The sequence below is a fragment of the Neovison vison genome, chromosome X (genome assembly GCF_020171115.1).
Source record: "Neovison vison isolate M4711 chromosome X, ASM_NN_V1, whole genome shotgun sequence".
NCBI lineage: Eukaryota > Metazoa > Chordata > Mammalia > Carnivora > Mustelidae > Neogale > Neogale vison.
In genome coordinates, this window is record NC_058105.1 from 20,105,578 (window position 1) to 20,121,270 (window position 15,693).

Genomic DNA, 15,693 nt, shown 5'->3' on the forward strand with positions numbered 1-15,693 from the left:
ACTTTAAAAAAAGAGAGAGAGAAATGTCTTTTTTTTTAAAAAAATTAAAAATAGGTAATCTAGTTGAAGTGTGTGATATAGATATAGTGTTTGAGAGAGAGAGAGAGAGAGAGGAGATTAGAGGGAATATAGTTTTGAGTCTACTGGGATGGTCCAGATAAAAATGATATGGCACTGGCGGGGCGCCTGGGTGGCTCAGTGGGTTAAAGCCTCTGCCTTCCACTCAGGTCATGATCCCAGGGTCCAGGGTCCTGGGATCGAGCCCCGCATTGGGCTGTCTGCTCCGCGGAGAGCCTGCTTCCTCCTCTCTCTCTCTCTGCCTGCCTCTCTGCCTACTTTTGATCTCTGTCTGTCAAATAAAAATAAAATCTTTTTTTTTAAAGATTATTTATTTGTCAGAGAGAGAGAGGGAGAGCGAGCGAGCACAGGCAGACAGAATGGCAGGCAGAGGCAGAAGCAGGCTCCCCGCCGAGCAAGGAGCCCGATGTGGGACTCGATCCCAGGACGCTGGGATCATGACCTGAGCCGAAGGCAGCTGCTTAACCAACTGAGCCACCCAGGCATCCCTAAAAATAAAATCTTTAAAAAAAAATGATATGGCACTGGCAATGAGGGTGAACCAGAGGTCACAGATTTAAGATATTTCAGAGTCAGACTATGTCAGAATTTGGTGAATCAATAGACATGTAAATTGAGAGAAAGGGAGAGGATGATGATGATGAAGATTAAATTTTTGCATATAGGTTCTCTTGAAGTGGGACGTCTTTTCTCTGTGCTCCGATAGGGCTCAGGCTGGCCTCTGTGTCAGAACACGTATTTTCTTTTCCTGTCTGTCCTACTGGATAATAAACTTCTTGAGGTCAGGAACTGTATATCTTATTTTAATCCCAAGCAGGGTGCTCAGTAAGCGTTAGACTGGTTGGGATTGGTCCTATCTGAAATAAATGGAGTAACTCGAAGCTTTCTAGAAGAGATTACTGGATGGATTGTTAGGTCTTTAACCAAAAATATGGAAGACAGAGGAGGAGCCAGTTTGGAAAGATGGGAGTACGTGGGTATATGATAAGCTTCATTTTGAACTAGTTTAGGTATCTGTGAGAAATATTCAGTAAAGAGGTTGATCCTATGTATTAGCATTAAGACCAGAGCTTAGGAGAGAGGTAAGGGATGGGAAGCAAAGGGAGATATTGTATCAGTCTGATTGCTCTGGAGCCAGCAAGTCTCTTTTAGAAGCTTAATTACTAATGAATGCTTTTTTCTCGAATGTTAGAGCATACAGAAAGATAAAGAAATGACTAAAACATCACGTACTTTAAATGATAAAGGTAAGGAAATGAACAATATTTATAATTGCTCTGTTATCTTTTAGTTAAATAATTATATAGTTTTGTCATGTAGTTTTCCAAGTTATGCTTTTCCCCTGATTAAAAAATCTGTGATTATTTTGATTAAAGAAGATACAAAAATTATTCATGGTTGTAAATGTCAGTATCGCACATTTTGGAGTGACTGCTGGGTGACCAGGCCCTTTGGAATTTGCAAACCAGGGAGAAGTTAGAGTCTCTGCTGTGGCTGCCTGTATCAATAGGCAGAATAAATTTCTGAAGTGCTGCGATTTGTGCAGAGAATTTTCCCCAGGAAAGTCTCTGTCCTCTAATGCCACCCTTTCTCCCCAGATGTAAAAATACATCCACTTCCCCATGTCCCCAGCTAGACTAGAGGTTCGCTAAGTCTCTGTCTCAGCAAAAAAATCCCCATGCATATTCTATACACACACCAAGACCACTGGGACATCTCTGCCTCGTGGCTAATTAGCACCTCAAATCCAGTGTGCACAAAACCAGATTCATCATCTTCCAGTCACCCCCAAAGCTATTCTCTGTTCCTCCTCTTACTCAGGCACAAAGCCAGAGTCACCTTTGACTCTTTCTTATCACCCGTATTCTACATCCAAAAGTTGTCACATTTTGTCCAATCTAGCTCCTTTTGACAATCTCATAATCTTCCCCTCCTTTCCCTTCACACCACCCGTGCCCTTAACTACCGCAATGACTTGCCTCCGGTCTCTTTTTCCTTCTGCCAGTCTGTGCTACAGTTTGTTGTGAATGTAATCGTCTTGAAATACAGCTTTGAACATATAATTCCTCTATTCACAAGTCCTTGATGGTTCCCCCTTGCTTACCAAATAAAAAGCAAAGCAGTTCATTCTGGAGCAGGAGGAGTGGTGGGAGATTCAGCTGGCAGAGTAATTTAGGGCCAGAAGTTAGGGAATTCGGGCTTGTCCCTCATGGTGGTGGTAAGACACTGGAAGGCATCTTCTCTTTGGAGATACAACCTTTACGTGCATAAATGAATACATCCCTGCTACAGTAACCCCAGACATTATGGCAACAAGAACCAAATCATTTTTTCATATTTAAAGGTACTTTTTCTATCCCCCCAGGAATGAAAAGTAGCTCCCTTCAAGCTCCGGGTGTTTCTGCTAAAACAGAAAATGTCCCCAAACATTCTCTACAGGCTATTTTGAAACAAGAGGCAAGTAATATTTCTTTTGTCCCAGATACAGACAGAACAAATGCAGTGTGAAATTATGATTAAGATTGGTATAACACAGTTTCATTCATTGAGAGACAATTCAAAACAGCCTTATTCCTTGAGATTAACCACGCTATAGAAAGATGGTATAAAAATTGAAATGCAAACCCACAGTGATAACACGGTGCTACTTCAGACTTCCAAAGCTCATAGCTATGAGTTATGTTAGTGTTGTCATAATGTAAGCAGAGGGAATATCAGTAACAAGTTAAAAGCCAGCAAAAGTAGTAAGACCGAGACTTTAAATGTGTTAAACAGATCCAAAATTTGAATGTTATATTTGCTTCCATTTAAATAGAGATTCACCAGGAGCAACTTGAATGCTCCCACTTACCCCTTAGGTTAGAGGCTTCCTAAATGCTGAGATTCAAGAGTTTCAAAGTACAGACCCGTGCCCTGCAGAGAAAGCAACAAATAGGGCTTTGAGGCTCATTTTCTTTTAGTGCTGACGGGTTGTGCAGAGACCGCCATGCTGCTTCGCCCTGTCCCCTCTGATCGGTGATCACTCATCTGATGGTGGAAAGTTGGCAGCATTCAGGGTGCGGCCTCTACTCACAACATGGATTGCCTTTGTGGACTGCCAGATTGTCATTTTAAGAATCAAATCCGCACATCCCTGCCTCTGTTAGCACTGTATTAACTGGCTCAGCTCTTCTAAAAAGTTAACGTGGTTTGAAAGAGATGTTATCAAGCAGGAAATTCACTGAAGTCTTCCCAAAAGTCTACCTTCACAACTAAGGTAGAAAGTGGCATCATTTCCAGCATCTTACATGAAATGCACAGAAAGCAACAGACTCAATTCTATGTAGCTGCTCAAATGTAGCATGTTAGCCACAAGGTGCTTCTCTGTATAGCCAAATATTTGTCAAACACCTGCCACGTGTAGGGCACTGTATCATTGTGTCCACATCCATAATGGCTATGCTTCGTTTCCAAAGAAAAGAAACTTCACTACTTTGAGTTAGTTGTACATCAGGAATTACTTTTTTTACTAGCCTCTCTATAGAGGCAGGCACAAAGTCTTCGCTGCATCACACGGATGGCAAACCTCGTCCTACATAGTTTGCCTCCAAAAAAGTCAATAAACAAATTTAGACTGTTTTTAAAGGAGGTCTTAAAATACACATGAACAATATGACTACATCAAGTGGCCACAGAAACCTAATTTATTTTGAGAAATAGCATGACCACTTTTACTATGACAGAATAGAATATGATTTCCCAATTTACTTCACTCATTCCATCAATGCCAGAGAATGTACTTCTGGTGGCTTGTGTTTAGCCTTCAGACCTGGGAAATAATTGAAGTCTACTCTGTTGGATTTATCTTTCTATACAATTATCTCAGTATATAAAGCTCTTGGCCAAATCAAAGAGTCACATCCTATGCCGGTGGAAAACCCGCTCTCTGCCTTCCAGCTTCCTTTTTCTTTAAATTTAATTTAATTTAATTTTTTTTTCAGTGACCCATAATTCATTGTTTATTTTTTAATTTTTATATATTTATTCTTCTGTACTTTTAGTCAATGTATTCCTACTATGGATTCTTTTTTTTTTCTAAAATCATGTCCCCTATAGTTAACTTTGTTTAAAAAGCACACATTATCTTTTTAGCTGTTCAATTACCTTCCATGCTGCTAAGTGCATTCCTCAGTTAATTTTAGAATAGAAATGAATTCTATAAACCTGTGAATTCTGTAATACATGTGGTATAAAGCAAATATAACATTTACTTTTATCACAAATGAACTTTTAAATCATTTTCTTATATTTCTGTATTTTGAATTTGAGAAATAGCCGACATTCAAATCCTTTTAAAACTCCTTTGAGGATTTTCACTGTTTTTTTTTCTTATGGCATGTATAGGTGACATATGCTGATGTTAATGAAAAAAAGGCCAAGAAACCAAGCTTTAACTCTAAGTCAGGTAAACAATAGCAAGAGTTATTAAGTAAATCCTGCAATCTACTCACCCATTCATTCTATAAACATTTATTGAGCTTCTACTACATGACAGCCATTGTGCTAATTACTGCATGCTTACAAGGTAGAAACCATATAAAACAGAAAAGCTCTGCTCCTAATGCTGTATTTTACAGCTAAGTGGGGAATACTTGTGCCAGTATTCCCAACCTGTTATGGGAAGTATAATGATGGAGGTATGTACGTAGTTCAGGGGAAGCATAGGGAAGCCAGGGAAACTTGTCCAGAAGATGCCACAATTGGGCTGAGGCATGAAGAATATGAAAGAATTCTCTCAGCACCCAAATGGTAGGAGAAACTTCTAGGAAAAGGGAATATATTTACCAAGATATAGACACTTGAGCATAGTACGCTTTTGGAAATACAGATTCTCTCAGAATGTCTTTATCTAAAAGTTCAAGCTAGAGAATTGCAGGAAATGAAGTTAGACTGCGAGAGAAGGGTTAGATCATAAATTTCTGGTAGGCTATGCCAAAAAATCGACCTTTTATCCTGTTACTGAAGGGCAGTTATTGGAGAATATTGGCAGGGTTGTAATATAATCAGAATTTGTCTTTTCTAAAAAGGGAAAAAAGAGGGGCGCCTGGGTGGCTCAGTGGGTTAAAGCCTCTGCCTTCGGCTCAGGTCATGATCCCAGGGTCCTGGGATCGAGCCCCACATCAGGCTCTCTGCTCAGTTGTGAGCCGGCTTCTCCCTCTCTTTCTGCCTGCCTCTCTGCCTACTTGTGATCTCTGTCTGTCAAATAAATAAATAAAATCTTTTTAAAAAGGGGGAAAAAGAATTAGAGATGAGGGGACTAGAGGCAATGAGACAATAAAAATAATAGCATTTATTGAACACTTACTATATGCCAGTTACTATACTAAACTCTTTATATCCTCTCATTTAACCCTCTGAACAACCTAAGGAGGACAGAAGTATTTTTATCTACCATTTTACACATATAAGTAAACTAAGTTTCAGAGTGGTGAATTACCCTGCCCAAGGTTTCACAGTGTACATGACAAAACCAAGGTTTTAACCCAGGTCTGTCTGTCTTAACAAGTTCTAGCCACAGTGCCCTGCTGCTGCTTACTACAATTAAAGACACTATTACAATACTTAGGGCTAGAAATGAGGCTTGAACAAACTCAGTGACAGTGAGGGTACAGATTTGACTCAAACTAAGGTCATCGAATGGATGGGATTTGGTTACTGACTGAATATGGGAGATGTAGGCATTGAAGACAACTCCCAGATTTCTAGACTGGGCAACTAAATGGGTAGCGAACAGTGGTACTATTCAATAGAAAGGCAGTACAGAAAGATGAACTAGTTTGGAGGAGAAAAATTAGTTCAGCTTTTTGAAGTAGATTATACTTTGTCCTATTAATTCCCTCTTCAATCCAAGAGTTACCCATAAGTATGTTTCTTAATTATCAAGAAATTAATATTTTGGGTCACAGCTTTTTAAATTACATTCAGAGAATATAGCCTGTAAATCTTGAATACACTGAAGTTGTTAAGATTTTCTTTGTGACCAAATATGTGACTGCAATTTGATAGTGTTCCATGGACATACCAAAATAATGTGTATTCTCTATATGAAGGATGGAAAGCTCTAAATGGATATTAAATTACGTTTATTGATTTTACGTCTTTACTGATTTTTCCATCTACTAGACCTTTTTTTTATTGTCTGCAAATGTGTCCAGCTATCAAAGAAGTGCATTGAAGTTCTACACTCTAATTGTATACGTATCAAATTCCCATTGCATTTGTAACAGGTTTCACACAGGCTCCTCAGGACATTGAATCTACCATATTCCTAGAAACCATAGAAGAGTTACTTGTTTTTTCTAACGGTCACATTAGTTATCTATTGCTAAGTAACAAATCACCCCAAAGTTTGGCGGCTTAAAAAAATTACCTTATAGTTTCTATGGTTAGGAATCCAGGAACAATTTAGCTGGGCGGCTCTGATTCAGGGTCTCTCATGAGGTTATGGTCAGGTTGTCATCCAGGGCTGTTACAGTCATTTAAAGGTTTAACTGGGACTGGACGCTTCACTTCCAAGATGGCTCACTCACATGGCTGTCAGCAGGAGGCCTCAGTTCCCCACCTTGTGGATCTCTATGTAAGGCTTCTTGAGTATCTTCATAATATGGCCTCTGGCTTCCCCCAGACTGAGTGATCCAAGGTAGAGGGGCTGAGACCACAATATATTTTATAAACCAGTTTCAGAAGTTATATACCATCACTTCCGCCCTGGACTGTCCATTAGAAGCAAGTCACTGAGTCCAACCCACACTCAAGGGGAATAGAGTTAACCTCCACTTCCTGGGGAGAGTATTACCAAAGAATTTGTAAACATATTTTGAAACCACCACAGCAATATTATCTTCACACTTAATTTTTCAGGTTGATACACTATTAATTCCAGTTCTGTCCTTTCCAAAACTGTACACATGTACAAATATACTCATACACAAAGAAACTCAGGAAGGCACATAGAATTTTAAGTAAATGTTTTCAAACAGATCATTGGAATTTACTGGTTACTCCCAATACACTTTACATTTCTTAGGAGAAAGATAAATAGCAATTTTCCTTGACTTTGACCTGGCTCTAAGTGGCAATACTACTTTCTGTTATTCAGAGCATTCTGTTTGTCTAAGACTGTTTAGTGATGTATGTGTATAATGGATATACACCATTCTAGTATTCCTATGGAGATATTCTACATGAAGACTTGCTTTACTGTAATTATCTAGAAATATTTTCTAATATCTGCTTATGGAACTTTGCTAGATGGCATGCAAGTCATGTTAGACGGTATTTGAATAGGAAGAGAATAATGACTGTTAGACTAATAAACATTGACCCAACACCTGTGTTAAAAGGTGCGATGTTAGAGTTACAAACTAAATAGTAAGGGCAAAGGCAAAGGGAATTGCATTGTTGTTAAGGATCTCTGGAGCCCAGAATATATGTAGAATAGTGGCCAGAGATTGCGGCTGGTGAGGTGGGCATAGGCAGTGGCCGCAGATTGTAAACCATACTTTATGCCTCCCTGGCAGTCCCTGGAGGGTTTAAACACAGCAGTGACAACAGGGAGTAAAGACCTATTAATAGATGTTAATTACCATTTTACAAGTAGCTTGGGAAGGCTACCGACAGGTAGTAATTTTCTTTTTCTCTCTGAAAATTCATCTGTAGCTCAAGGAAACTTCTCTTCTCATGATTCGTCAATTAAGTAAGTATCTAAGAAAGCTTAATAAATTAATGCGTTATTTTAAATGAACATTTTAATAATTACACAGGAGTGCTGCTTGAGGGCAGATGCTCCCACGGAATCCTCAGTTCTTATACTCCTACTTGCATTCATGTTTTGCAACCTCTCGGGACTCAGCTAAAATTGTAAAGGAGGCAAGGTTATTTATGTTCTCTCACCTTCCCTCTAGTCTTGCTTTTGTTCTGTACTCCCCTAATCTCTAGGGCCTTCACTCCCCTTTCAGGTAGTACTACCTCTTCTTTCCAGGTAACTTTCTGGGATCTAGATCTATTCTTTTCCCCTCTCCACATTCAAACATACATGACTTGTGCCTTTTGAGGTTATTGGTTCTCTAATGATGATGAATTAGTTTACCATGTAGTATTAATGACTTACTCTGTTACCCCATCTGAGGATATTTGTACTGTAATCTAAAGTAATGAATCTCTAATGATACAAAAATCAAGGACAGTGGAGAAGATTTTTTTTTTTTGGCCTAGGTGCCTTTCAGCCCTCAAAGCTTGGTGGCCACTTATTCTGCTAAAGTGCAACTCTTGGGGCGCCTGGGTGGCTCAGTTGTTAAGCATCTGCCCTCAACTCAGGTCATGATCCCAGGCAGGAGGCCCGCATCCCCATCTGGCTCCTGCTCAGCGGGAAGCCTGCTTCTCCCTCACCCACTCCCCCTGCTTGTGTTCTCTCTCTTGCTTGTCTCTCTCTCTCTGTGTCAAATAAATAAAGTCTTAAAAAAATAAAGTGCAGTTCCCCACAAACTTGAATATACCATGCATATCACATAACCCCTGATGGAACACACTTATCAAACACCATCATCTTCTAAATCCTCAAACCAAATGAGGTCCAGGATAGATTTTATGAATTCCAAATTCTGATGAAAATGGTTGGGTAAGGTGAAGTAGTGTGTGGTGGTAAATAGTTTTGACATTCAGAGCAAGCTTCCTAGAAGAAGGATTTTTTTTTCTCCGAATTTATTTATTTTCAGAAAAACAGTATTCATTTTTTTTTCACCACACCCAGTGCTCCATGCAAGCTGTGCCCTCTATAATACCCACCACCTGGTACCCCAACCTCCCACCCCCCCCCGCCACTTCAAACCCCTCAGACTATGTTTAGGAGTAATGAAGTCAGTTTGCCTCACTGAGTGCTCATAAGATGCAAAGAGGCTGAAGGAAGGAAACTGACTAGCCCAATATTAGGACAGTTTAAAGAAATAAAGGTGAGGAGTGATAATTATGTAGTTCTAGAAAATGTTAATTCTTCCTTCCCTCTTCCTCCTGCCTTCCCACTACCCTAGACTACACAGCTACAGGATCACTTGACTCTTTTCAAAAGCAAATGCTCTGGATACCCTTTTGCTAAAAATCTTAGCTCAGCTAAAATGAAGAACTCTGCACATAATCTGGGAGCTTCTTCCTCTTTCCTCTCAAACACACAGGGTTACTTTTAGCTCTACCTAGGACCATTCCAGGCCAGAGCACAATAAAACATGGCTAACAAGACCATCTGGTCTGGCTCTGTCCATTGCTCCCACGTCACATCCCCTTACCTTATAGAGAGGAACACAGGTTCAAGGGCTTGGACTTGGCCCTTTCTCCGATGCAGCTCAGTGCTTCCCAAGCCTCAATGCTGGATGCATCACATGTGTTCCACTACTTACCTCTCTCCCTTCTCTGATTTTCCTAAGGCTTACACAAAGGCCATACACAGTAAGCTTAACAAAATATAATTAGAAACCAAAGAAATCAGGACAAAAGGAAGCAAATATGATAAGATAGCAGTGGGGTAAACAGAATAATTAAGCGTTGCATTTAGAGACCGAATATGTTCTTCTGATTGGGATGGAAGATGAGAGGAGAAGACCGTTCTCAGAGGTATTTCATCCACCGAATGGTGTGGTCTAATGGCTTTGAGGAGAGGGATGTGTATTATCAAGTCACTCTCTCTGCTGAGCACCTGTAACAGGAGCATGTAGGACAAATGAAAGATAGTTAAATAGGTGCCCGTTACAGAAGTTCGGGCATTAATGATTTGTGGCCTTGCACAATGGCCTTCCTTTTGGAATAGAGAGAAATATGCATCTAACACACGTTAAGTGGGAATTTGTGTGCCAGACTTTATTGAGAACCTACTGTGTTCAAAGTATAGTTCTGGGTATTAGATACCAAGATGAATCAAGCACTACCTGACCTCAGTTGTGCTTTATACAGCAACAGGACAAAAGACAGGGAGACTTGAGGAATGCCAGAGAGTGAAGTGGGTACAGGGCATTGGATGAAATGTCAGGAAACAGGAAGGCGACCCGTGGTACCACCCAGGTTTGGCTTTCAGATTAAACCACTGATGTTAGGGTACAGAGGTGCTGCTTTAAATTCCCCTTTAGCCACTGGAATGAGTAAATGGATTTGGCAATAGGATGGACTATGTGTGTGGATGAGCAGGAGGTATCAGGCACCACCTCAAAGTTATGCACCTGAGATACAAGTAGAAGGCCACCGGTTAGATTAAAAATTAGATATGCACAAGGATTAGGCAGACTGAAATTTAGGCTCCTCACATTAATCCCCAAAGGGCGGCTGGCCAATCATATGAAGATGTCTTTAAATCATCTTCTGGACTAAAGTGAGCTTGTATGGAGGAGAAGGTCAGAAGCAGAAAGGAATATTTATAGGGGCGCCTGGGTGGCTCCGTGGGTTGAAGCCTCTGCCTTCAGCTCAGGTCATGATCCCAGGGTCCTGGGATCAAGCTCCCCCCCACACACACACAATCAGGCTCTCTGCTCAGCAGGGAGCCTGCTTCCCTCCCCTCTCTCTGCCTGCCTCTCTGCCTACTTGTGACCTCTCTCTGTCAAATAAATAAATAAAATCTTTAAAAAGAAAGAAAGGTATATTTATAGTTTTGTGACATGGCAAATTAAACTGTAAAAAAGTGTGCTTTCTCTTTGGGGCTTCTGGATTAACGGTCATTAATATCACTGCCCTCTTTATTTAAGAAATAGGAAGTTAGCAGTACAAATGACCTAAACCTTAGACCCTTTCCTAGTAGCGTCAGCCTGTGGAGGAAAACTGCCTAAGACTAGGGAGAAGTAGATGGAATATCATGTCACTCCTGGAACGGTGATGGAACTTTCCAATATAACAGCAAGTTCATTTGCATGTTTCTGTTTGATTTCTGTTTGATTGACTCCAACAAAAATCTGATCATTCATTGTGAGTTGTAGATTGTATGTGATATCACAACTATTTTCTAGTGGCCTTATATGAGGCCGTCTCATTTATCTGGTTAGTTTTGTTCTCAGATCTTTGCTATTTCCTGCTATCTAAGTGTATGCCTTTGGGGCAGAAAGCCTGTGAGGACAGGTAGCAACAAATACACAGGACTCACTGGGTTCCACTTGCTGCCAGCGGTAGAGCAGATAAAAGAATCTGGATGCATTAGGTTGCAGAGGACCTACAAGAAGAAATTGCACTAGAGTTGCCCTGAGAAACTAAGTCTTAGAAAAATAAATGAAGCCGAAGGATAGGAACTGTGTCACTGACATCAGCACTCATGTTCCAGGTTCCATATTGCAAAGAGGACTTGTCTGAGGATGAGCTATTGCTCCCTAACCCTAGCTGAGACCTGGAAGTTTCTCTTTTCCTACTAGGAATTACGTTGTAATTTCAGAGATGGGTTATATTTTTCAAAATTGAATTGTGGGCCTTGGGGGGAAAAGTAATTTTGATAGCGTAAGGGCAGGCCAAGTAAAAATGAAGATAGAGTGTGCTTTTTCCTTTAAGAAGGTCGAGAAGAAGAGAAGCAAATGATCCACCTAGGCAGGAAAATATGAAAATAAATCAGAATTAGAGTCTTAAGCCTTATTTTTTGTAACTTTTTAGAATTCTATAATTTACATGACTGTGTTATTCTCTGGCTACAATTTAGTAAAATATATTTGTGGTCTCAAGTAGTAGGTGATAATAAATAGTTTTGATTAAAACATAGAATAGATTGCAATGACATGAATAGAGCTAGAGATTATAATGCCAAGTGAAATAAATCAATCAGAGGAAGACAAATACCGTATGATTTCACTCACATGTGGAATTTAAGAAACAAAAGAAATGAGCAAAGGGAAACAAGAAAGGCAAACTAAGAAACAGACTCTATAGAGAACTATAGAGAACAAACTGATGGTTATCAGAGGGGAGGTGGGGGGATGGGGGAAATAGGTGATGGGGAGTTAGGAGGGCACTTGTGATGAGCACTGGGTGATTAAAATAAAAACTTTTTAAAAAGAGAAAAAGGGGTGCCTGGGTGGCTCAGTCATTTAAGCACCTGCATTTGGCTCAGGTCATGATTCCAGGGTCCTGAGATTGAGTCCCATCCCATTCCTTGCTCAGCGGGGAGCCTGCTTCTCCCTCTGCCCTTCACTCACCCTGCTTGTGCTCCTGTCCTCTCTCTCCCTGACAAATAAATAAATGAAACCTTTAAAAAATAAAATAAAAAAGAGGAAAAAGCATAGAATAGAATGTTACGATACCTAGAAAAGGGCTGCCTCTGATTTGCTGTTACATATGATCAGAAACACATTATTTTAATCCATTGTTACCAAGAATCATCCATGGATCTTTTCCTATTGTTGGGTGAGGGGATGAGACTAGGAGTTTTGAGGAGGTGGGCAGAAAACACATTATCAGGAAGCTCTGATCAAGCAGAGCAAGCAGAAAGGACTAGCCCACCCCCTCTCTCCCCAACCCCATGCTCTTCCCAACTCACTCTGAAACAAACACTACGTGGTTCATGAATAGTAATACCAGACAGATGTTAGTTTATGCAGCAGCTGTTTACTATTCTACCATTTATTCAGCTATCATTCTACTCCTGTGAGTAATGGAGCATGTCCTGTACCCACAGGCCAGTATCTAAGTAGGAGGCTAAATGGGATTAGACAAAAAATAAAGCTTAATTCTTTTTTGTGAATTGCTAGGGAGAAAAAAAAATCTCCCAAGCACAAAGGAAATAATCTGATTCGATGCTTAGGAATTGGGGGTGGGGGGAGTTACATAAATTATTGATCAGAAGTAATAAAATCAGTCTCTCTTCACCTTTCAGACAACACCACTATCAAGATTGCTGTCAAAAAAAAGTATGTATGATGAAATTCACTGATAAAGCAACTTGTTAAGGATATTTTTTCATATGAAGTTAGAGAAAAGTCTGTGAATCAACTAATGAGCAAAATCATCTGTTGCCATCAGTCAGTTTCCCTCTTTGCCTTCTCTTCTTGACTTTCACTCTCAGTTAATCTTGAATTTTGCAGGGGTCCAAAGTTACTGTTATTGGCTTTTTGGGCAGGGGGCTCAGGAGGATAGGTTGGGGGAGCATTAGGAGGTTTAGTTATCATAAGAAAAGCATCAGATACCACAAACCTGCTCCATAATGGGAAGCCACAAAAGGAAATGCCTTTGCAGACCATTGAGATCTGGCTTAGGGCTGAGCACCCTGTCCCTTGGGCACGTGAGCCAGGATGTGAGACAGCCTGGATCTGTCTCCTAATTTTCCCTGGAGTAAGAAAAATCTTGGGACGGTACTCTATCAAAAGAAGGGACCCGGTTGAGAACTCCAACTTGGACTAGGCAAAGATGAGGGTGAATTTGATGAGCCTCAACTCTTGAGGGAGACAGAGGAATCATGAACACAAGAGGGGTGCAGGGGAGAAGTACACACATACACACTCTTTCACATAAATACCTGCTCAACTCAGAGAACATGCAACAAACACAAAGAACTAGACATACTGGCACCAAAAGAATATTTCTTGGTTTAATAGTATAGTGGGAATAAGCTGAAAATCAGATTCTATTTATCGCATTTTATTTCATTAAAAACTTTAGGAATGCCCTTGTTTTATATATCAAGGTTGAAAATGCCTCTTCTCAGCTGCCTTAAGAGTAATAATGTAGATCTACTGTACATTTTCTCTGGTATTAAGAAAATAATATATATTGAAATTCTTAGCTCATATGTATTAGAACAGATCTGGACCAATTTAGACTAAGAAGGTAAGTAACTTACCTATTAATGGTTAGCTGTTATTCTTAGAAGTGTTTGCTCAGGACATGTTTATGTAAAAGAAATGTTTTTTGACCATATGTTGTTATTCCGAACTATGTTTTTTACACTCAGTAGCCATTTTCTAGTCAGGGCAAAAGGTGACAAAGAATGCATTAAGCGAACTAGATAGTGGTGATGTTTACATAACGTTGTGAGCATACTTAATGCCACTGAACTGTATGCTTTAAAATGGTGAAATGGTACATTTTATGTGCTGTGTATTTAATCACAATAAAAATGCATTAAAAGATTTGGGAATTGGCGTGGAAAAAAATAGCTTTATCTGAAGTGGTTCTCAAACCTTCTCTAATGGATCAGGAGAGATATGCTACATTTGATCAAGTGTTAACTTTTCACTGAATACTGGCCTAAACCTGAACAATCTGGAAGCCAACTTTGGAGGTAACTGGGAGGCAACAACCACATTCTAGGGTGTCTGGTGCCCAAATGCCAGGATATAGAACAGTGCGTAGCCAGAATGCCAGGCATCCAGCTTTTGCTGCCACTGACTTGGATCCACAGCTTTGAGAAATAAGAGTTTCTGCAGAAGGTATGCATTCTTGGTCTGACTGTCTTGAGGGCAACAATAACTTAAAGACAAATACCATTTTATTATAGGCAGGAGGATTTTTATGTTCCCAAAATACATCTGCAGTGAGAAGTACATAAACACATACAGAGATCTGCAGATGCAGTTTGCTTTTGCCTCCAGTCCAGTCTAAGCTGTGACAGTGAGGGCAGTTAACCACAGAGAAAAAGGCCATTCAGGTCTGGTCCCCGGGTTTCTACTTCAGCTCACAGGGAAGGAGACCCCCAAATTCCCTCTACTGCCCAGCCTTCTGGCCCTTTGAGTCCAGCCCAGTTCTAGCTCAGCGTTTTTGACCAAGATTAATGTGAACTATCCTCTGCCTCCCTCTCCAAGACAGTTTGTGCTGATAATCTTTTGTTGGACCCAAAGCCTATTCATTTCCACTAAATCATTAGTGCTAATTGTTGACTATTCATTAAACCTTAACAAGTAGCTGTAGTCATCTGCCTGCATAAAAACACAGTGAACTGACAGAGGAAGGCAGCAACCAGTGGGCCACAGAGCCCACAGCCTGACCCTTCTGCTGTGGTATTTTTTCACCCTTACCTCCTAGCTGGACAGATGTCTACACAAAAGGAGGCTATTTCTGCAAAGGCATATAAATGTTTTGACTGCAAGTCTGTTTCATGAAATAGTTTGTCAAAGGTAATTCTGGTTCATATTTTTAAGAAACAAGTGCAGTCCTTAATTCCCAGAAAAATAATGATGATGGTGATCACTTTTACTATATAGTAAATAATATTAGTTAAGTCATTTTTTATTTCAGATATACAAAATATTTTTTCTTTTGATCATTAAGACCATCACTTTTCACTTATGTTAACCATTAAATAAATTACTTTAAACTGTAAAAAAAGAAAAGAAAGGAAATAATGCTTGGATCATCAACACAGTCTTACTTTTTGCCAGAGCAATTGTTTTCTATGAGCCTAGACACCCACTTGGCTATTTTTTTTAACCAGGAAGACATTTGTGCTCAGCAATAAATGCTCAAAATCAATGTTTCAGGGGATTTTGAATCAAAGGGAATCATGTTCAAAGAAATCACAGCTACAGAGTATAAACCAACTTGAAATTAATCTCTTATTCCAAGATCCTTTCCTATGTTCTCTCTATACACCATGCCTAGATTCCAGTTATGCATTGTTTGACACAAGGAATT

At 39.9% G+C, this 15,693-nt stretch overlaps 1 protein-coding gene across 1 annotated transcript in view; it reads left to right on the forward strand.

Moving 5' to 3' along the window:
- LOC122896730 (fibrous sheath-interacting protein 2-like) overlaps nucleotides 1-15,693 on the forward strand; it is a 68,522-nt gene that overhangs the window by 19,715 nt on the left and 33,114 nt on the right. Inside the window, exons 11-15 of the mRNA XM_044234778.1 lie at nucleotides 1,271-1,325; nucleotides 2,444-2,535; nucleotides 4,462-4,522; nucleotides 7,777-7,813; nucleotides 12,941-12,974. Coding sequence (XP_044090713.1) covers nucleotides 1,271-1,325; nucleotides 2,444-2,535; nucleotides 4,462-4,522; nucleotides 7,777-7,813; nucleotides 12,941-12,974 — 279 coding nt within the window. The remainder of the gene's footprint in view (nucleotides 1-1,270; nucleotides 1,326-2,443; nucleotides 2,536-4,461; nucleotides 4,523-7,776; nucleotides 7,814-12,940; nucleotides 12,975-15,693) is intronic.